This window comes from Asterias rubens, chromosome 8 (genome assembly GCF_902459465.1).
Source record: "Asterias rubens chromosome 8, eAstRub1.3, whole genome shotgun sequence".
Classification (NCBI taxonomy): Eukaryota; Metazoa; Echinodermata; class Asteroidea; order Forcipulatida; family Asteriidae; genus Asterias; species Asterias rubens.
The window spans coordinates 18,446,357-18,468,707 of NC_047069.1; the positions used below are offsets into that span (position 1 = coordinate 18,446,357).

The following is a 22,351-nucleotide window of genomic DNA, read 5'->3' on the forward strand; positions in this document are numbered from 1 at the left end:
CGATAAAACATAAACTCGATGTGAAAGAGTGAAACAGTTTTTATGTAATCCCAATTATGCTCCACACCACCACCGAACAAGCAGAGGCGCTAAGTGAAATGTAAACATAATTTGCCGACATCTGTGAAGCTGTCTGCAATTTCCGAGTATCCACGCAGACAGGTGAGAAAATTATCTCCAAGATAAATCTTGATGAATTTTTCCCTCAAAGAGGTGTAAATAAATCAGAGTTGATAAACATACATTGCTGACCAAAAGCTCTGAAATTAGGATCCCAAATTTCTGAGGCGTGTTTGAACAGTGGTATTTTCACATTTTGGTTCAACCCATGCTGGATAGATTTGAAGGAGCATTTAATAATAATAATAATAATAATAATAATAATAATAATAATAATAATAATAATAATAATAATAATAATAATAATAATAATAATAATAATAATAATAATAATAATAATAATAATAATAATAATAAGACTTGTAATGCGCACATATCCACCCTGCTGGGTGTTCAACGCGCAGGAATTTCAATAGAGACAGTAGTACAGAGAGAATGATTGCTTTGCATCTAAAAGTCTGAAATTTCTGTTTTAGTTCATACATTTCGCAGTTGATTTTGGGTGAGCTATAATCCGGGCTTAAGGGACATGCATGTTGCCTTTGTGTTGGGTGCTTTAGGCAATAAAATCATTGTTTTTTTTTTTAATGAAATGAATATGATTTAAAGAATGTTTTTTAAGTGGCATATACATGAACATATAATGATTCACACAAACATCCCTCAAAAATTGTGCGGTTTTCCTTTAACTTTGTCAACTAACACAGCCATTTTGTGGAGTCAAAAGCGTTTTCTACACAATGAGGGCCGTGTTAAATCAAGAAATTAAAGGAAAACCACACAATTTCAAGGAATATTTGTGTAGATCATTTTTTTCTAATTTCAACCATATTAAATTCATAAAAAAAAACAACACTTTTTACATGTTTACCTCAAACTGCCCAATTCAAAGGCAACATGTCCATTGAACCCCAGTCATCAATACCCCAGAAATAGAACCCAGAGAATGCTGAGCTCGGCCACCCTCTGTGTCGTCTGTGGACCCAGCTGATCGATATCGAGCGATACGCGTGTATGGCAAAATGATCGTGACGTGAGACGCGTGTATGGCAAAATGGCAAGATGATTGCACATAGAACGTTTCTAGTGTGTTCATTGGTCATTGTATGGCAAAATTGTATGGCAAAATATTTTGCCATACACGCGTAACAAAAATCGCGTATGCGTGTCCATAAAAATGGTCTCTCAACGAAACTGCACGAACAATGAGACACTCAGCGTTTTCCGGGTTCTATTTCTACGTCAATACCACATACATGTAGACCCTTCGTTTACACCTTAAAATGCCCTCTATTGAGATTTTCCAGTTGGTGTGCACGCATCGTGTTTTGCATAAATTTGGTTAAAGATTGATGTCAAAGGTCACATTAAACTCAAAGGCAATTTGACATGTGACAATTTTTCATTTACAGGTAATGCAAAACATACGATGCATGCACATAGCAGCAGACAGAAACTTAACGTTTGGGTTTCACCGTGGAACATGTACATAAGTTATTGCAGCGAAATCGGGTCATGCAAATTTAAGGTCATGCTTTAACATGCCGGGGGTAATATGAGTAAAGAGAGATGAGAAACACAGAAATGACCAAATCAAAAACAAAAAATTTGTCTTTTTCTGGCATTACCAATCAGGGCCAAATTTCATGGCTCTGCTTACCGCCGAATTCTGCGCTTACGATCACGATTCCCCGCTTATGGCAAGCGCCAAATTTCTGTGCTAGCCCTGTAAGCGTAGAATGCCTAGTAACGTGGAGTACGCACGCGCAGAAGCCAAAATTTGCCGCTAACCCGTGAAAAACGCTTGCCGTAAGCACAGAATTCCCTGCTTCCGTAAGCGCCGATTCTGTGCTTACGGTAAGCAGAGCCATGAAATTGGGCCCTGCTATACGTGTATCGATCACTTTACACATGCATACGAAATTCCCAACATTTTCAACCAAAGGGTATTCCACACCTGCTGAAGGAGTCCCTAAAATAAAGTAAGGATGGAGGAGCTGAATGATTATGTCAAATGTGGTTGAAAATTTGTCTTTTGTCTAATGAAAAAACAACAAATAAAACTCATATGATAAAGACATAATAAAAAGCAGCACATTCTCTTACATGTAGCATCATGGAAACATACATGTAAATAATGACCATTTTGAAAAGCATGGCTTAGGGTATGGCTGTGGCTAAGGATCTGGAAGCCATTTTAAAAACTGCTTCCATTCTGTAGTATGCTATGAATGGCTTGTTGAGCTCAAGCCAAAGCCACAAATCATGACACAAAACCAGATGCATAATCAAATTGAAAGTGATCAAGATGTGCACAAATTCAGAGCAGCTTTTCTTGTTAGGTGATTTGGGTTAAAATTGCAGTGAAGGGTTATTTAGGATTTGTCAAGGAAACTCCCACAACCAGCATGGGTTATATGTCAAAGGGTTAAACACTACAACCAAGATGGGTCAAAGGTCAAACGGTTAACCACTACAACCAGGATGGGCCACACTTCAAAAGGTTACCCACTACAACCAGGGTCAGAGTTCAAAAGGTCAAAGGTCAGAATGCACAGTAAAGGGCAATTACCATCAAAACCATACGATACATCACTTTCTTCACTATCTTGAGGTTGCAAAATAAAAATGTGGGAGTGGAGAAATAAAATTTCACATTTACAACCACGACTATGGAGATGGCAAATGTGCTGGGAAAGAAAATGCAATGATTAAGCTTTTTTTTATACAGGAAAAAAATAAACTACAAACGGTAACTATTTGGTCACTTAGAAGCTTTGCAAGGAACAACATGTTTTGGACATTGTTAACCTTTTAAAAGTTTTCAAATACACTTTTTTCTCCATTATGATTTCATTTCGGAGGGAAATATTTCACAGATATTGTTTTTTTCTAATTTGAACTTCATAATCAACAAGCTTTCAGACTACAATTAAACAATGATGTATTTTATCCTTTCCGATCCTGTATAACAACTTTAAACATGTGAACACTTCCGTGTTTATACTTTAAACTTTTCACAGTTTTTTTCAAAGCAGAAACCATCAATGAAGTAGGCTTAAATAAAGAAAAGAAGCTTTGCACACGGCATACGCCTTTCACCCACCACAAATGCTTTTTTTCCCCCCAGAAAAGCTTATTTTCTCCCAGAACAATCATTCTATTTTGGTGGGCGATTTCCATGAAAACTCTTTTAACAATAAAAACGTTGACACACAAACAAAGAAATAAAGTTGTATTAAATCATTCAGCAAAAATAATAAGATGCAATTTGGGATTTTTGAAAAGATGGTTTAATGATACAACTAATGAGAGCAGGCCTGGAATTTCATCTTAGCGAGGGCAAGGCCATTTTCATTTTAGCAAAGGGCACTTCCACCGGCAATGGGAAACTTTTGCAGGGGCATCAAGGCGGAGGGCAAAGCCACTTTCATTTTAGCAAAGGGCAATCAAATTTGCTTAGCACAGAAAAATATTGCTTAACAGAAAAGGGTAACCAGTCAAATTTACATAAAGTTTACATTGTTTTATTCTTGCTTTATAAAAAAAAAAAAAATTTAAGATTTTTTTTCTCTGCAGAACAGCTTCATGAAATTGGGCTCAGAGCCGTGCCCTCCATGTAATTCATCAACTCTACATGTATGAGAAACTTTTGAAGGGGCATCACGGCAAAGACAGCGCCCTTGGTGTAATTCAAGGCAAGGCCACCTGCATTTCAGCACAAGGTACTTCCGCAAATTTTCAAGTCAATGGAAAAGTTTCGAAGGGCATCGAGGCAAAAACCGTGCCCTTGGTGTCGTTCCATGCAAGGCCATTTTCATTTCAGCAAAGGGCAAATTTTAAAGTCTATGGGAAACTTTTGAAGGGGCAACAAGGCCAGGACCTTGCCCTGTGTGTAATTCCAGGCCTGTGAGCGGTTAAAGATTAGAGATGTGTTAGTATACGTACCAGAGAACTCAGATGGATCCACTGCTTGTTCAAAGGCATGCATAGAATCACATGACAGTTTGTATTGATTGACAAGATAGCTCTCGACGTCTAAGTAAGGGATGGGGGTTAGATTAACATCACAGTTATCAAAGGTTTTAACAACGAACGGACGGACGACTGACTTAAAGGTAGGGTCATAGATTGGTAATTACTCCAAGAATTAACAACCCTAACAACTTGCTCGGTGAGGTTTTCAGAACCAACACTACCCAAAAGAGATATTCACACGGTGTTCCTGTGAACCTGACTTACACTGTAATTATACTTCCACCACGCAAGGTTTTAAATCCTACTGACCATATGGTGAGAAGCGCTATAGCGGTTGAACTATTTTGAGAAAGGATTCTATTCGACTCAAAACATTTGAAATAATTCAAGCATGAATCATTTGTCAGATGTCTGTGGGTTGGTGTCCATTCGCAAATAGTGCGGCCAGAGATGCGCTTGGTTTCTGCTGTCACCTCGCTAAACATGAATAAATTAGACTCTCTTGTGACACTACATTTGTAACATGAGTTTTTTTACTGGTTTCTCAAAAAGTGGACACTGAAACTTTCATATGCAACTTCTTCACTATTATGCCTATCAGCATTGTATCTTGACAAAAACCAATCTATGACCCTACCTTTAACGGTGAATTCCCGAGGTACCTGAGGTTCATGAACATCATCTGTGTATCAACCTCTGCGCAATGTTATGTTATACTTATATGTTTTATGTAACAGCCAACTTGCTTACAAATGTTATGCATGTTGTCTTGATATCGAGTCAATGGCATTCTAACACAGTCCCATGATCATGTCTTGCGCCCTTCTGCATGACACATTAAGGGAGTGTGTTTTGTTTGTGTCAATGTCACCAGCCTATCCTTTGGCCATGTGCCAGCGGACAGCTGTAGTTTCCAGACATGAATGTCAGAAATTCAAGATGGCCGCTTGACATCAGACGCCATTATAGTATTTTAGTGGTGTAATCAATGCTGTTTAGGGGATGGCTGCAAATAACTTTGATTACTTGCAGCCAATATTAATTGAAGCAAAATTTACTCTTGCTAAGTAACAACATGCAATGTAGAATTTGAATCTTTGCATGGTGGGAGTATAATTAGGTGAGGTTTGTGGAAGCACCATTTGTAAACCTCTTTTGAGTAGTGTTGGTTCTAAAAAAAACAACTAGTGGTTGACAACTCAGTTATATTGTTAAGGGAAGATCTTTTTCAAATTAAGAAAGGTGAAAATTAGTTGACAATTTATTATTATACCAAAGTATACCAAAACCCGAAAATATATGATTGGAGTATTTGTTGATCTGTCATTTGATTGGAGGGTTGTAGGTCACATGGTATTCATAAATCAAACCAAGTACATTTTGGTACTGTTAATTTTATTGCACACTAGAGTACACCATCGTACACCAAGTGGATGGCAAAATACAATCTTGATTATTCTTCTGGTTTTAGCCTAAAATCAAATGACAGGTATGGATGTTATATGGGGGGGGGGGGGGGGGGTTCAAGGCAACAAACACAGAGTCAATGGTTTTGTAACACCCATGGGAGTAACAATGTCGTAATTAGAGTTCATGAAATGTTGGTTATAGGGGAGCGTGTTGAAAGCCTAGAATAACCCCTGAACATCATGGGTTTAACAACAACAAAAACATGGTAGATGTGATTATTTATAACAAAAGAGATTTGTAAACATTAATGTAAACATTTCTGAATAATCAGTCTCAGTAAACAGGTTCGAAATATACTAGATTCGTTCTAAATAAAACAGAGCACGCTCTAATTATAATAGAACCGGTTCTAATAAGAATAGAACATGTTCTAAATAGAACTAGAACAGGTTCTAAATAAAACTACATCAGGTTCTAAATAGAACTAGATCAGGACCTGTCTCGCTGACTCTTCAAGATGGTCAGAGGAAATGTCTAGCAAAACGGTTCTTCCAATCGAATGACACTTCTTCATAAAGTGTACTCAAGACGATAGTCACTTCTCTTTAACTACATGTACATACTCTATAATCCATGCATTTTTTTCCTGATTTTCAGAATTACTAAGATTTTTTTGGTGCATTATTATTAGCCTTGCATTTTGCCTATGTATCTGATTTTTTTTCATGAAAGCAATAGCAAGTATTTTGCAGACAATACAGCGCAGCGCTGATCCCCTGGGTACAGGGGAAGAGGCAGGGGTATTAGGGAGGACGTAATCCCCTGAGGGAAGGGGATTAAGGGAACCAGTAGGAAGGATAAAGGGAGACAGGTGGTGTGGTCTCGTTTGTTACCTGAGATATTAGCTCCTTCATCCATCTCGGTGATAAGGGATGGATCCAACTCATCATAGATTGTGGTGTTACCCTTGCCGTCTCTGCAATATGAATCATAACGGAGAAGTCAGTACAATTTGGGTTCATTATCTGTTCATATCCATGATTTATCAGAGTGCCCCGAAAATTAAAGATAAAAAAAAACCGCCTGTGAAAGTATTGATTTCAGGGTGAACACAATATACCAGAGTGTGGTTAGAACCTGCAACCCGCTGGACTAACCTGCCGGTTCTATAGAGTGTGATTAAGACCTGCAACCTCTGGATTAATCTGCCGGTGCTCTACCAACTATGCTAACTACAGCTTTATAGTGCCACATGAGCCAGGGTTTGCAATAATAATAATAATAATAATAATTCTTTGTTCTGCTTTATCAAACCTGAAGGGCTTGCAAAAGGGCAAATTATTTAGAGACACAAAGCAACAATGTACAAGTATGCAGCACATTGTAATGATTTACAAGGCTTGAGGGGAAATGTCACACAGGATAATTTACCGTCAACCAGTTCCTGGCAATCTCAAAGAAGAGAATACATTCACTTTTGAGTTTTCTCATAATTTTCTTGGGAATCATTATAAGACATTGTTTGACAAATTTCTCAAGTACTACCAAAGTGGTCTTGTAGCATGCATTGCATTTGGTTGCCTCCAAGTTGCCTGTCAAAGTTGCCTTGTGTGACATGGCCATATTGGAAAGATGAAGCAAGTGACAAGCAGGGACTCAAACCCACACTCTGCTGATCAGAAACACCCTATCCTTCAGTCCAGATCGCTTGGCCACAACACACCATTCTCAAAATGTAGGTGGCTTTTTCCATATCCATGAGAAATCTCACATGGCAGCAAATATAATCAGGCTAAGAGATTTTCCTTGAAATTGACACCGCAAGCAACAATTGTTGAAATTGACACCGCAAGCAACAATTGCTTTCATTTTCACTGGAGAATTTGGACAAACTACCATCTCCAAAACAACTGCGGTTTTTATTAACTTCCTTGTACCAACTTGACTTTTATCAGATTGCTTAAACTGCGTCGAAACACAAACAGAATCATTTCCTGATCAGCATATCACATTCACATCCTCTTAAAAATATTACTTCTTTTAATTTTAAAGGGAGGTTCACAGATTGATTTTTGGCAATGAAATGCTGATCTGCAGGCCACATTATCAATCAATAATTTACAAATAAGTCATCAGTTTCAGATGAGTCTACTCGTTCAGAAAAGAGCAAACAAAAAATGTCCTAGTATTGAGACATAATAAAACTTTCTAAACAATTTTTTGTTGGGGAGGGGGTAGTGTATTGAACCATTAATTAATGTGCATCTTTTTAATCCCACCTGTTTTGGGGAAGGGGGGGGGGGCCTTAAGCCAGGGTTCACACTTGCTGTGAATGCAAAGCAATTTTTGACGTCACAGCTCTTGTTTTCCTTGCGAATGTGTCGCACGAATTGAGAGCACCTCAACTGTTGCAAATTACACGTTGCGAATTTGTGACATCAAAGTTGGTAACACATTCCCATTCGCAGGTAGTATGAACTGGGCTTTAGGCCCCCTGGGGAGGGAGGGAGGGGGACGGGTTCCCCCTCTGGTTACGCCACTGGTTGAGATAAATCTTACCCTCTAAGTTCAGGCATATAGTTGGGTCTCTTGGTCTTGTCCTTGAGCTCCGGTGTGCTGTCGACGATGGCTGCCAGCTCAGGGCTCATGGTGCGATTATCCCTCTGTGGACTTGTCACTGTTAAAAGATCAAAAGTGAAAAACCTCTATAAGAAAGAACGGTCTCCCATCTAAGATCATGGTATGTCCGTAGTCAGTGGTGAATAAAATGATTCAAATGCTTTGATGTGAACAATTTGTAATATCAAAAATTTGTTTTAAAAACCCCCATTAAATTTACAGTGAATTTGCCTTCATCTACCCTTTTTTGCATACATCTGATGTCAGTACATTATAAAAGGTCAAGATTGCCTGTTATGACAAAACTCTTTGTTTAAAAACCCCCTCTCTTTCATGATGTGACGTTCTGAAACTATCTCAGTTCAAACATTCAAAAGGTCCAACTTTGTAACAGTTTGGTAAATACTGAATAGTTAAGTCCAATTTGGGGGAGTGCACTTGACTTCTGATCCCACATTCCCAGTATTGTTGTTTTTAGTATCTACTGGCAAGTGCAGTGGCATGCCTCCATCCATTGTTATGATTTAACAATGGGAGGAATTCTTAGCCCATTGTACTACATGGTGTAAATTCTTGTCTATTGCCATAGACATGGGCTTGATATTTACACTGGAGCAGAGACCAGAGGTTTAGCGTTCATTGGATCAGTACATGCATGATCTGACAAATATTGGGGTCTTGCATTTTCGCACTGAACATACTTTTCAGTGCAATGTCTGAAATAGACATGTATCTTTGTTCAAACTCGACCAATTTTTATGTACATTGCTTCATTATATGAAAGAAACAAAATGGTGCACTTGAGTATGGTCAACGCTGAAGAGTCTTAGGGCAATCCAAAACATAAAAACAAGGGCTTGAAATTAAAACTTGACCCCCAGTCTACACCACAGTGATTATAGCCTCGGGCCACTTACCTCACGACTGGACAGGTCAGCCGTCTTGTGTTTTTCAATTTACTAATTAATACTCTGTCCTCACTGTGTAATCTTTTTCAAAGGGTGATTTTCTAGTATGATAAAAATCTTAAAATTCTGTAGAGTACTGACGTATACTCAATATACTCCTACTATACAAACTGTGGCCATCTGCTTTTTTTATGCATTTATGGCTTTTCATAGTTTTCCAATCTCGGTTGGTAAAAACTTGGACTGTGACGTTGCAATAGTATGGTCTATATCTTTAAGCATACGACAGTTACCTGTAGCAGCATTACTTGTGTCCACTCCAGCTTGCGTCTCTATTGTCTTCTGGGGTGTCTTCTTTGATTTCTCGTTGTGAATTTCACGGTCCGGCGACGTCATGATCTCATGGTGAAGGTTGGAGTCGTTGCCGATCTCGTTTGGCTGGAAGTTCTTCTTACGGGCGCTTGGGGAGGCGAGGGAGTCGTCGACTTTACCATCGTTGGTGACACCCCCTTCTTCATGATCCATGAGGACAGGGGAGTGGGGACGGTTAAGATTTAACCTGAAAGCGTACAGAGACACCGAAGGGAACCGGTTAAAATCCTTAAAGACAAAATGTTCCAAAGATTTTTCTACATGGGTTTGTGCATGCAAGGAGTACATTAAATTGCATATGTGCCAGAATAAAAGTTTGGGGCAATCTCAACATTCTTTTAAAAGCATCTACCATAATTATACAGTTTAAAAAATGTTTTTGTTTAAAATTGATCAAAATTTGAATGTGAACATGGAACAAAGAGAATAATTTCATCCCAATTGCCAAAATTTTGTTTGGATGTTCTGGTGGCATCATTGTACAAGAACATTTTTTTCTATCAAAATTATATGATTTTGAGAAATGTTTATGGACAAGGGAAGTTGGCCCCCTTTCTTTCTGGCACCTATGAATGGATGCGAAATGATGACTGACGAGTCAGGATACAACACCAAGGAACATTCCTAGAAAGAAACAAGATGTTTACTGAGCAATAATTATCAAGTGTTGAGTAAGCAAAGTGTCATTAAAAGGAAAAGACAGTTCATGTAGAAAAAGAAGAAAGAAAGAAACAGCCACAGAAGTTTAATTTTGCAGACTTTTCATCCAAAGTATCACGTTGATGATTTTGATTTATTTTTAAAGCAACAAATTCATAATCAGCCTTCACAGAGCCAACAGTGAAAACAAAGTACCACATTTATGAGAAAAAGTACCATAACGAAATGTGCTTCAAAAGAAATGGCGGGAAAACCACAAGCGAACTTTACCAGTGCATCCAATCAGAGCAGCAAGCTGATTCCCTTTGGATGCATCATTCAAATATGCTGCATACATATTCATGAGATGAACATACTGAATACATATTCATGAGATGAATATTTTAAGTGGTTTCAATACATATTCAGGAGCAGACAGTTTAAATAATTACAGATCCTAACATAGAAATAGACTGTTGCCATGCTGCAGCCATCTTTTGTCAAGTTCCCGTGTAAACTTATGAGGTAAATTCCCATTTCATAGAGTGGGATCAGTCCATTTTTAGTCCTTTCTAGCATTGGTGTGATAACTTCGGTTTGAATATTTAAATTTGAAGGAAAGAAACACAAAATATGGGCTTCATTACAAGAATCTGCGACCAAATTCAAAGAGTTTCTTACAGAACAAACTGCTTATCAAATTTGTCTGCTAAGCAAAAATGGAGATAGAACCAGCCAAATACTGTGCAAATGGCATTTAACTTGGCTGGTAACCAATTGCTGCTAAGCAAACATGGGTGTTCTTAAGCAACTCTCTGAAACTGGCCCAAGGTGAATCCAAAATAAAGTACAAAAATTCAGAATTTTTTTTTTTTAAAAGGAAGACGAGAAATGATGAGGTGTGTTGTGTTTATCATTGGACTACATGTACATTACTGCAATACTGTGAAAAGTTATAATAAATGCAAATTATTGTGTGGAAATTATCATAAAGTCATCAAAGGGTCAGTCATTAAAATGATATTTCTTTTGACATTTTGGTTAATAAGTAGGAATGTAATAAATGATAATATGAGCCCAATTTCATGGTGTTGCTTAACATCGGAATTCTGCCCTCACGACTTACGGAATTTTGCGCATAACATGGCACCGAAAGCGCAGATTTCCATAGTGAGCACCGCCATGAAAATTGGTCTCAGCTGTGTAGTTCTACATTAGTGCTGTCCTTAAATGTTTGAGGTGGGATCTTACGATCAATGTATTATGTGAGATGATTGTGAATGTTAAAAAGGTTAGAGACGATAGATTTGAATGTTTTAAGAGTTAATTTTGTGAGTTGTATGGAGGTGAATGGTTTGAAATTAAGACAATTGTTTTGTTTAAGATAGTCCCGCTACAACTGTGGTTTTGAACTGCGTCAAGCACTCCAATTTGTGCACACATCCAAGAGGTTCACGAACCAATTATGAAAGGAATTTTGTAAGAGGTTGTGAGGTGAGGTTGTGGTGTTTACGCAAACGCATAGTTGTGCATTCAAAACAATTTATTCATCAATGCACGTAAAGATGGCTAACTTTACACAGCGAGAAGTCAGATCTACTTATAGATCCTATGCATGACATCACTAGAGTAAGGCCCTCTCTTGCAAAGGTCAAATGGAGGTTGTTGATTGGATCATTGAGGAGCGACAGCCACACAAGGCATTTCCATTGTTTCACCCTCGTTTTTCTTCTTCAATAAGACGTCAATGCATTTATAAGGTCTCATTACATGTAGGTGTTCTTAAGTGCATCTTGATTGTAAACAACTGTGGCTAAATTTACATATACAAGTAACAAGATAAAAAGATGGACATCCCCTAACGAACATGCTTTTGACATTTCCCCTTTAACTTTAATTTTATCCTACTGCAACCATCTCCGACACTCTCCCTGTTTGCAACACCAATAATGAATACAAGGTTTCATGAAGCCGTTTGAGCTCCTCAAAGTTGCTAAGCCTAGAAAAATCTTGAGCGCAGAAATGGCTTACGCAACCTTTACCCAGTTCCCACATACTTTTCACAAGCAATTTTTTTCTGAGAACATTTTCAAGCTTATTGACATTGAGCCCTGGACCCATTTTCATATAGCTCAAGAAGTGCTAAGCACAGTAAAGTTTTTGCTGAGCAAAAACAGTAAACCAGCTCCCTTCCCTCAATGAAAAAACAACAACATGCAATTTACACTATTTCTGGCTAGTTCCCTTATATAAGTTTGTGCAACAATATTTTCTGCTTTGTATCTTTATCAAATTGAGCTCTAATACAACTCTTCACTGGTTCCCTGCAAAGTTTTTTAAAAAGCAAACAATGAAACATGAACTGGGCCCTGATTCTAAATTGGTCATGAAGACGTCAGACATACTTTCGCTTTCAGGATTTAATCCCCACGTTGGTTGCATTTACTTAAATGGGAGAGAATACAAGATGGCTGCCGTATAATAAAAGCTCAACACAGTAAATTAAAACCACTTTCAAAATAATTGACAATTTATATTTTCCTTCATTTTTTTCCCTTTCCTTACAGTTATCAACAATTAAATGCCATTCAGCAAAGAAAAGTTTACACAAATCATAATGCTATAAACTTCCAACACATTTGCATAATTTGAAGCTGGAATTCCAACTTGGTTTTTCAAGGTGAGCATGCAGGACTTGATACCTGTGACAGAGACGTTAAACAATGACATAACTTGTGCGCAGATAAGTTTATAAACTTAACCCTTTCATTACCGAGTTGTTTGGACACAAACAACCACTGGTGACCGCATCGTTAGAATGAAGGACACATTCTTGGGCAACAGAAAGCTTTCGTTCAAGGGCCATTTTTAGAAACTCCATCACCTTAAAGATACCGCTTGCAGCAAAATAAGGCGCCTTGTCAAAACCTCCAAGCCGTTCCATTCCGCGTGCATTCTGCGGGAGTCCGCGGATTTTTGTAACAAAAGAACCCGTAGCAACCGGGCATGTCCACGGCCACGACGGCTCATTTACATGTCAATAAACATGAATATTCCGGGGGCTCCGCGGAGCTACCCGTCGGCCATTGTAAGGTCCAGCTTATGAGCTGACCGGCGGAACCGCGGAGGTACGTAGGTGGTTAACAATGGTTTTACCTTTGCAGATTAAAAAGCAAAGTAAGGGTGGATGTGTAACTAAAATCCATTTCCTCCAATGTGTGATTTTTAAGACTTGGTTGGGCCTACATAACCAAAAGATGAATTTCAAAAATGGTTGTCTTTATTCCCGGCTTCGACTGGCAAAAGTTCCAGGCTACGTGCAAACTCCGTTCCAAGTGAGTCAGAGTATCCAGGGGACAATTTTAACTGTTCGTTCTTACTTTCCAAGCGGAAAACATTAGTTTCTTATTTTTAAAATCCCACGTCACCGTCACCAATAAACAAATCTACACACCTCACCAATAAACAAATCTACACACCTGTGCGAGTGTGTCTCCATGTCAAAACAACCAGATAGTCTGGTTTGTCCAATGTCTGAGGGGAGGAAGTCACAGTTTCAGAGACCAATGTTTCTATTGGCTGTTGAATTTCCATATAGCGCGTAACGAATGTTTTTTCATTTGTCGATTTTGCCCTACTGCCGGAGCAGCATATTGTATTCAACATCATGGAAGAAAACGTTTAGTAGTCGCGGTGGCGGTGGTTTCTTATTAATTTAGCATCGTTTTTCTTGCGGGAAAATTGATTAAATGTGAAGAGTTTCAAGTTAAAAATCGATATTTTTGTATCAAGCATAAATGTTGCAAATTGGATCGCAACATTTGAGATGCAGTTTTTACAATTGCATAGCAAATCATCAAAATTGCATCGCAAATTGTGATGTGATACAGGCGAAATCGTTCCCTGATTATCACATGCACTGGATAGTGTACCGGTAATTGTCTTGTTCTGGGAGAGCACGGCCGGTCTGCGTCCAAGCCGCTGATATTTATGACCTGAAAATACAACTTGTTTATTCATGAGACTTATTGTTATACTAACAATAGCGCCCGACATGGATGGCTCATTAACTTCACCGCGCTTCAACGCACATGGTCGTTCTTCCGCGGACTGTCCGGGGCCCTTAGCAACGGCGTTATTTACTGTCCAGTCCGCAGACTCTCCGCGGAGGAACGCTCAGGAGGTTTTGACAAGGCGCCTAAGTTTTAGATAATTTCTTAAAAAGAATTTTTTTCTCTCAGTGTGATTCTCAGTTTAATTTGTAAACTCAAACATTTTTTTATTACACAACCATGGTGCTTTGTAAGTGTTTGGCACTTCTGATCTTTCAATTCCAATTGGAAGAGATTGTGATTAGCATCGTTATCTCATTTGACTATCTTTGGACAGATCTGATCTTAGTGGTAAGGTTTGGTATGGAGGGTGAACATGGCAAAACTACAGCTTTCTTACAAATAGCCTTTGTGTTAAGACTTGAGTGCTTTTCATATGCGAAGCTTGGTCGACCAAAGTCGGGGGGGGGGGGGGGGGGGGGCGTATGAGCGCAGTCGACTAAAGTCACAAACAGTAAGGAAAGGGTTAACCCATATTTATCGGCCAAATGGGCAACATTTTGACAAAAGTGCTGTACACTATGTGAATGTCAGAACCCAACACCATCGTGCGAAAGAATACAAAATGAAGATAGATGTGAACTTAGCCTGGTGCTCGTGAAATCTAAATGGCCGAGCATTGATTAGCACAAGCTAATTAACAACAAGTCAACGGCAAAACAATACTGTTTACTATGCATTGAGAAGGAGAACCTGCAAGGGAAGAAGATAGGAAAAAAGGGGAAAAGACAATACAAATGAATATTCTTGTGCTTTTTTTTAATCATTTTTTCTTATCAATGGGAGAGTTTGGAAGGCTACATACATGTAGGTGGCAGCAGACTTTCCATGTAAATTTCCAATGGTTCTGAGCATGCCCACATTACCAAGAACAATGAATACCTGGCAAGTTTCCTGCCACCTAGCATCCCAAAAGTCTTCAGCCTTCACGTAAGGGCAAGGTACCTTTCCTACAGAAAAGGGCACCTTAATGAGGGAACATTTCTACCGAAACATATCAAAGGGCACCAAGGCAATGACCAATAGCAAGGAGGCAAATGTCTCTATTGCCTCGGTAAAGTGTCGGGCGTGCATTTGCCTTTTACTTTGGTTTCACTGTGCATTCTGAGAGCTTTGTGATCCCGCTACTGCCACCAATACTATGAGCTGTCAAGCCCTGCTCACTGTGCCTGTCATGCCTGTGAGCAATAGCATGTGAGGTTGTAAATGGACGTCACTAGTTGCCCACTGCATGCACACAAACAGGCCTTGAATTTCAACTTTAAAAGGGCAAGGTCATTTTCATTTTGCAAAAGGCACTTCCATTGGAAAATCTAAAAGTCATTGGGAAACTTTCGAAGGGACAACAAGGCTAAGACCAAGGGCAGCAAAGAACATGACCTCCATGACCTTCGTGTATTTCCAGGCCTGACATAATATGCCAGGCAGGGTTGGGCATCCAATTTGATGCTTTCTGGACACAATGTCCAGAATCTAGACGTCTTTTTTTGATCATTTAATGGCAGTGGACACTAATGGTAATTACTCAAACTAATTACCAACATAAAACCTCACTTGGTAACGAGTAATGGGGAGAGTTTGATAGTATAAAACTTTGTGAGAAACGGCTCCCTCTGAAGTGACGTAGTTTTCGAAAAAAGAAGTAATTTTCCACGAATTTGATTTCGAGGCCTCAAGTTTAGAATTTGGATCTCAAAATCAAGCATCTGAAAGCACACAACTTCGTGTGCCAAGGGTGTTTTTTCTTTCATTATTATCTCGCAACTTCGACAACCGATTGAGCTCAAATTTTCACAGGTTTGTTATTTTATGCATATGTTGAGATACACCAAGTGAGAAGACTGGACTTTGACCATTACCAATAGTGTCCACTGTCTTTAACATTAATTTTGAAAGAAGTGTCTGTGACCATTGTACAGGTAGGAGACAATGTTTGCACCCAGTTCAGATGCACTTGCACTTCTATAACAGTTTTTTTTGTTTGCATGAATGTCAAATTTTTGTTAGACTTTTTACTGTCACATAATCATCTGTGAAGCTTTCACAACACACCCACAGGGGAAATAATGACTCTGTTAATGTCACCGACAAGTAGATAAGTAGAGATGGGGGGGATGTCGACTTCAATAAATGTCACCTGTTATTTAAAAACATCTTTTGTGCATGAACTGCTGTGGCTTATAAAGGACCTTGAGTTGTTAATGAGATTGCAGTATGCGAAGGCATACCTGATGCATGTGACCGTGAGTCACGTCTGCTTTTTAGTTCGGCTCAAAAACTTTGATTTTCTTTAACCATTTAAAATATATTTTCAGGGGGAGCATTTGGCAATTGGATCAGACTTGGGATTTGATTGAAAACATGAAAACATATTTGATAGAAAACTGGGCAGCAAAATTTTCAATCAGTGACAGGTAATTTACAACAGCCTGTAGAACGAAATGTGCGAAGATGAGAAGATGTGGCAGTGGACTATATACACGTACATGTATGAAACAAAATTTGAATCATACAAAAAATGTTCTGATTTTGTTCATTACATACAGTCTACTTGGATTCTACATGCAGTTGTTTCTACATTTGTAGATTCTGTGTTCAGATAGAAACCAATTTGGTGATAGCAATCGACAGAATAAAAAATAATAACAATTGAAGAGTGAAAATCATTGGGAAGTTGTTGATAAAATTGTGGGTTTTGTTTTTTTCTTTTTGGCCCAGAAGTAATTTTAGCAATCAATGTATCTTGGTAGTTTTAGATGCCTTTACTAACAAATTTGGGGACCCTGCCTTTTCTGAAAAAGAAAAAAAAAAAACTAAAACTTGAATAGAGCGACTTTAATTTGGTAACCCCTTGTTTTACTCAATTTAGAACGGATCTGAACACCATTTGGTTAACACCTTGATTCACTGATTTTTTTAAATTTTATTTAATGCAATACTTTCCCCTGACTTACTTGAATAACCTTGGGCTGCCAACCACATCAGTCTGTCCAACAATCTTCAGCCTCTCCACGTGCTCCATGTACTTCTGTAAAACCTTGAGAGTGAAATGGAGGAAGGAAAGAGGGTTAATATTAAACCAAGGATCAAATTCTGGCTGTGTTATAATGGCATCCTACTCCCAAAACACAGTGTTGGTTGTACCTTCATAGCCCTGGGGCCCAATTTCATAAAGCTGTTAAAGGAATATTACATAATTGGTTTTGCTATCAATACAGTTGCTGGCAGTGTAAGCACTTTATGTAATCCACAATATAAACTGACAAACCTGTGGAAGTTTGAGATCGATCTTCCATCTGGGTCACAAGAAAATAATGAAACCTCGAAATTAGTTTAATTTATTTCTCATCAAATATGACACTTCAGACAGAAATATTTCAAGGGATTCCATCAATAGACCTTGTAAATTGTATGTTTATCTGTGATCTTAGACAAGTTTGTTTCTTACCAATTCTGTAGTGTTCCCTTTTAAGCAAAAAACACTGTTGTTGAACTAAACAGTTTAGTTATGTAACCTTGAAAATATTTTTTTCTTATTTAATATTTTAGATTGTGGTACATTTTAATTCAATTCACTTTATTATCCACGATGGGAAATTCATTCCATTTACAGACAAATTTACATCTACTTAAAACAGACAAAACACACTACAAGCCACAAGAGTATTAAACATATGGACTGGCATGGTTCGGACACTAGTGCACATCTATCCCCCCTAGGACCTGTGAATGACCAGAGGAGGGACCTATTTCCCTCGGCATTCGGCCTTGGGAAACAGGTCCCTGTGTTGGTCACTCTCTACTGTCCTTCCAGGGTTGGAGGGAGGGGGGTATGGGTAGAGAAAAGAAGGTCTCTTGTGACCTCAATGCCAGTCCGTAATGATGTATAACTTAAATGTTTTTTTTTTATTATCAATATGATCAGGGGTGGATTTCACAAAGGTAGTCCTAACTTAGGACTAGTCCTAGGCAATGCTAAGAGATAGGACCAGTCCTCATCCTAACTTAGGACTGGTCCTATCTCTTAGCATTGCCTAGGACTAGTCCTAAGTTAGGACTACCTTTGTGAAATCCACCCCTGTACATTTTAGGCTGAACTTGGATCGGCCAAAACTTGCAGCCGTTTAATGACCCCATTTAGGGGTTAGATTAATCCTGCTTTCGGCCACTGTGATCCCTCACATCATGATTTGATAGCCTCTTATTTAGTTCTTGTCAAGGTTCATTTCTCATGCTCTTTACATGGTCTGATAACGACATGAATCATATCAGGCCATTCCTGCCCTTGCCTGCTTGCCTGTTTCATCCATTCCAATCAGATAGAACCATCCCTTCTATCACGACCTCTTTTCATAAAGATGATTTAAGCAGAAAATTCTGCGCAACAAAATTATTTTCTAAGCATGAAATACATTACTGGAAACATTAATACCTATTAATTCAGGGTCCAGTTACAACAGTGTACACTTTTAGCTAGTAACCAATTCTAGTATTTTATAAACATTCTGCTCAGCAAGATTATTCTGTGCTTTAGTAATAGTAAACTTACTCTTATTATAGGCTGTGATGAAATTTAGCATTGGGTTACCAGTTTATGCTAAGCAAATTGTTCTAGACTTTTTTTTTTTGCCTACAGGTTTGAATAAAAATGGAGTCAATGAGGGGAACAGCACATTTTAGCCAACAGGCTTTGATGAAATTGAGCCAAGGGAACCAATTTAAGCTTAGTAAATTGTTCTGTGCTTAGCAATTTTTTGCTTTCAGGCTTTAATAAAGCGCAGCCACTGCAACAATTTATTTATAAGCAAATTATTCTGTGCTAAACAGATATTTGCCAACATGCTTTGATGAAATTGAGTCAAGGTCACAAGTTTCTGCTAAGCATAATTGTTTGTGCTCAGCAAGTTTTCACTTACAGGCTTTGATGAGATTGAGCCATGGTATTAATGTTTATGTTAAAGTGCTTTGGGGATTTTACAGATGCCAGATGCAACAACGCAATTAATTCTAAATGCCAGATCATAGTCCGAGGCCAAGAAGCGCAGTTCACTACGGCAACCAAATGCGCTAAAACAATTCCCCTCAGATTTTAGTTTACTGTGTCATTTCAGAAGTAGTCTCTCTCATCATGTCAGAAAGAGCATCCTTTTTACTTGGCATATTTATAAAATGCTTATTTTTTATTAATTGCAGGGCTGAATTAAGGGTACAGTGAAATAAAAATAAAATTAAAAGAATAAAAGAAAGATAAAAGTAACATCTACAAACAATTGATGTTCACCTTTCGTTTAATTTCCAGAAAAAATATTGTGATCTTTATTTATTATTTAGGTCAGATATTTGACTGAGGCAATTTGAGTAACAAGCAAATATTAATAGGGACAAATTTATGTTAAATTGAAAAATATTGCAATTAAGCTTTTCCATCATGACTTTTACCATGTCTTTATTCAATGTAATGCCAACCCTTAAACACAACAAGTATTTATTTCCCTATTTTAACATTAAGTATTCACTCAAAAACCTTTAGTATCTGGAAATATTTGACAGTTTAAGAACAACATCTACCTGGCAAGTAGACAAAGACATTGTGTGACTGCAAACCATGCAAATGAATATTGTGTGTTAAACAAAATTATTGACTTGTTCTCAAGAAAACATCCAGACTGCAATTTCTCAACCACAGAACAGTCTTCCATTTGCATCTAAGCATCTCACTCTGTAATAAATGTTCAGGATTTGTCCATCTATCTGTTGACATGCCACTTAAAAAACCCTCATTGCAAATGCACTGTATGCACATGGCTAGAGGGTGTGTGCACTAAGCATGGCGATCAATACTTTGTATGTACTGAATATTCATGAAGGGTCAAAGTTCATGCATGCATACACTGCATTGAAGTAACACAGTGTGTGCATAATAATCAGAAGGTTTTTTCACTGCAAATCTTAGAGAAATGAAGGAACAGTAGAGTCATACAACACAATAATTACATTTTTGCAAACAGTTTTTATACTACATTCATTGGGAGGGCATAAACTTAAAATTTGTTTATTATTTAAATTTTTTTACAATGAACTTTTACCACCATGGCTTCAAGTACAGACAAGATCAATCGGGCGCCTACCTGCCCACATTTCAATAAAAAGGGTTTTTGTCTCTTATGACACATAAGAAACCTAATAGGTTACTTGAGCGGAATCACTAGCAAGAGATTTCGGAAACATAATATTTGGAAGCAGTGGCTGTTGGTTGTCCTTTGCACTGACGCCCGATAAACAATGAAAGATAGATTAACAATCAGCCACTTAATGTTGATGATGCCTCCTACTCAATATGAGAGGACTAGGGCACCAAGGCATATACTGTTGGTACTTTAAGGAAATTTGAAGTTGCTACTGGAGTATCTCAAGAGCACCAAGGCAATTACCATGTGTAGTATCATGCCAAAACCAGACTTATTGATTAGAAACTTGTAACATAATGTTTATATGAAGGCCAAACCAGTAACAAAGATAAACATATTTATAACAGTACACGGTACACGTGCAATCAAAGAAGTCACCGCTGACAGTTTCAGCTATGACAAAACAGTCCCCACCGTCATTTAATTTTTATCAAGACCATAGAATCACATCGACAGCAGGTACCAACTGTTTCGCTTGCTGTGACAGCATTCACAAAATGGACACCATAAAAATGTTTAATCTCTAAAGCCATTGAGATGAGATGAGGACAAACTTTTATTGATTTGATTCGGACAAACGTTTATTGATTTCTAATCAATGGCGGCATTTCAGATGATCTTTATTATAACAAGGAGGCTTTCTCAGATAGAAATTACACAAAGGTTTTTGGGGGTCTTCACCCAAGCAAGCATGATTAAGCTAAGATTTTTTGGGGGACTTCTTGGTACTTCTCAGTTCTAAAGAGAACTATCCTGGTTTTTTTTAATTTACTACCTTGGCAAAAGGTAGAAAATCAGCTGGGACTACTACTTTAGCTTATAGACTAGTTATTATTTAAACTTACACGAAGTGAGTTCCTACTAGAGGCCCATTCACACACAGGAAGAACTATGGAGGAAGAAATGGGCGAACTATAGCATGCATACATGTACATGAACATGTACATGTATATCTGCTCAACGCTGGACTACGATTAGATAACCCTCTTCCCGCGGCCGCCGGGAGGAGAGTTACGTTATCGCAAATGTTTTTAATATATCCTACATTTTATTTATGTGACTTAATTGATTTAAATGAAACTGATTTATTTTGTTTACATGTGTGTGTGCGTGTCGTGTGAATGCTCGCTAAAAAATCGCACGTGGTAAAGGTGACAGACGGCTGGCGCCCTCAACCAGGGACCCGCGTTTGCAGCGCTCGTGTGAATGGGGCTAAGGTCTCAATGATTAGACTTGCTTAGGCTTGTCATCATCCGGATACAGTCTCTGACTGTTATTGGCAGTATAAGCTTATAATGGATTTCATTTTCTTTTCCGCAGGATTCCAGGAAGCTTACTTGTATTCAAGATTTTTTAGAACTTGTACAAACAAAAACCTGGAAATAACAGCATCATCTATCATAATTTGAATCAGGTTTAAATATCAATTTAACCCAAGAAGTCAAGCTGGGAGATCAATTTCCTTTGAGGATAATCAAAATAAAGCTATATTCATCCTTGATCAGTTTAGCGGAATAGACCCCTTCAAATATTTGTATACCAAATGATTAACCCGATCCTCTTGATTGAGTTAAGTCACATTCAGGTATGGTGCAGAGAGTTCCAGCTGTGAGTACACTGCTCTTAAACAGCGTGTCTTAAAAGTGACACTTTGCCTTGGATCGAGCGAGTTGGTCTATGAAAAGTGTTTGAAAACGTGCACTATGGTCTCAGAGTCCATCACTGAAATAACCTATCTTTCTGAAAGTTTGTATTTATATACTCAGCGCCTTGAGTACCTTGTTTGGTAGATATGTGCGCTATTATAAGACTTTGATATTATTATTTATTATCTTGTTAGAAAGATGTTTTAAAAGTTGAGTATAACGGTCCACACAAATACGCCTCTGGAAATTTGTCAACCAATTTGTGGAGACAAACATTTGACTCCACAAATTGCGTGCTGTGTTAGTTCACCAACCTACATTGTATAAGGAAAACCAAGCCATTTCGAGGCATATTTGTG

General features: G+C 38.1%; 1 protein-coding gene and 1 non-coding gene across 7 annotated transcripts in view; one reads left to right on the top strand and one right to left on the bottom strand.

Annotated features, from left to right (window-relative positions):
• LOC117293936 (C-Jun-amino-terminal kinase-interacting protein 4-like) overlaps positions 1-22,351 on the bottom strand; it is a 69,271-nt gene that overhangs the window by 33,283 nt on the left and 13,637 nt on the right. For 3 of the 6 annotated variants that reach the window (XM_033776434.1, XM_033776431.1, XM_033776429.1), the window contains exons 4-8: positions 17,113-17,195; positions 9,329-9,594; positions 8,068-8,185; positions 6,402-6,484; positions 4,069-4,158 (exon numbers count right to left, since the gene is read on the bottom strand). In XM_033776434.1, the coding sequence (XP_033632325.1) occupies positions 4,069-4,158; positions 6,402-6,484; positions 8,068-8,185; positions 9,329-9,594; positions 17,113-17,195 (640 nt within the window). The remainder of the gene's footprint in view (positions 1-4,068; positions 4,159-6,401; positions 6,485-8,067; positions 8,186-9,328; positions 9,595-17,112; positions 17,196-22,351) is intronic. The other 3 variants (XM_033776430.1, XM_033776432.1, XM_033776433.1) reach the window with 3 other exon arrangements.
• On the top strand, positions 20,303-20,434 carry LOC117294088. Its single transcript, XR_004519510.1, has one exon. It is a non-coding gene; the product is annotated as a U11 spliceosomal RNA (small nuclear RNA).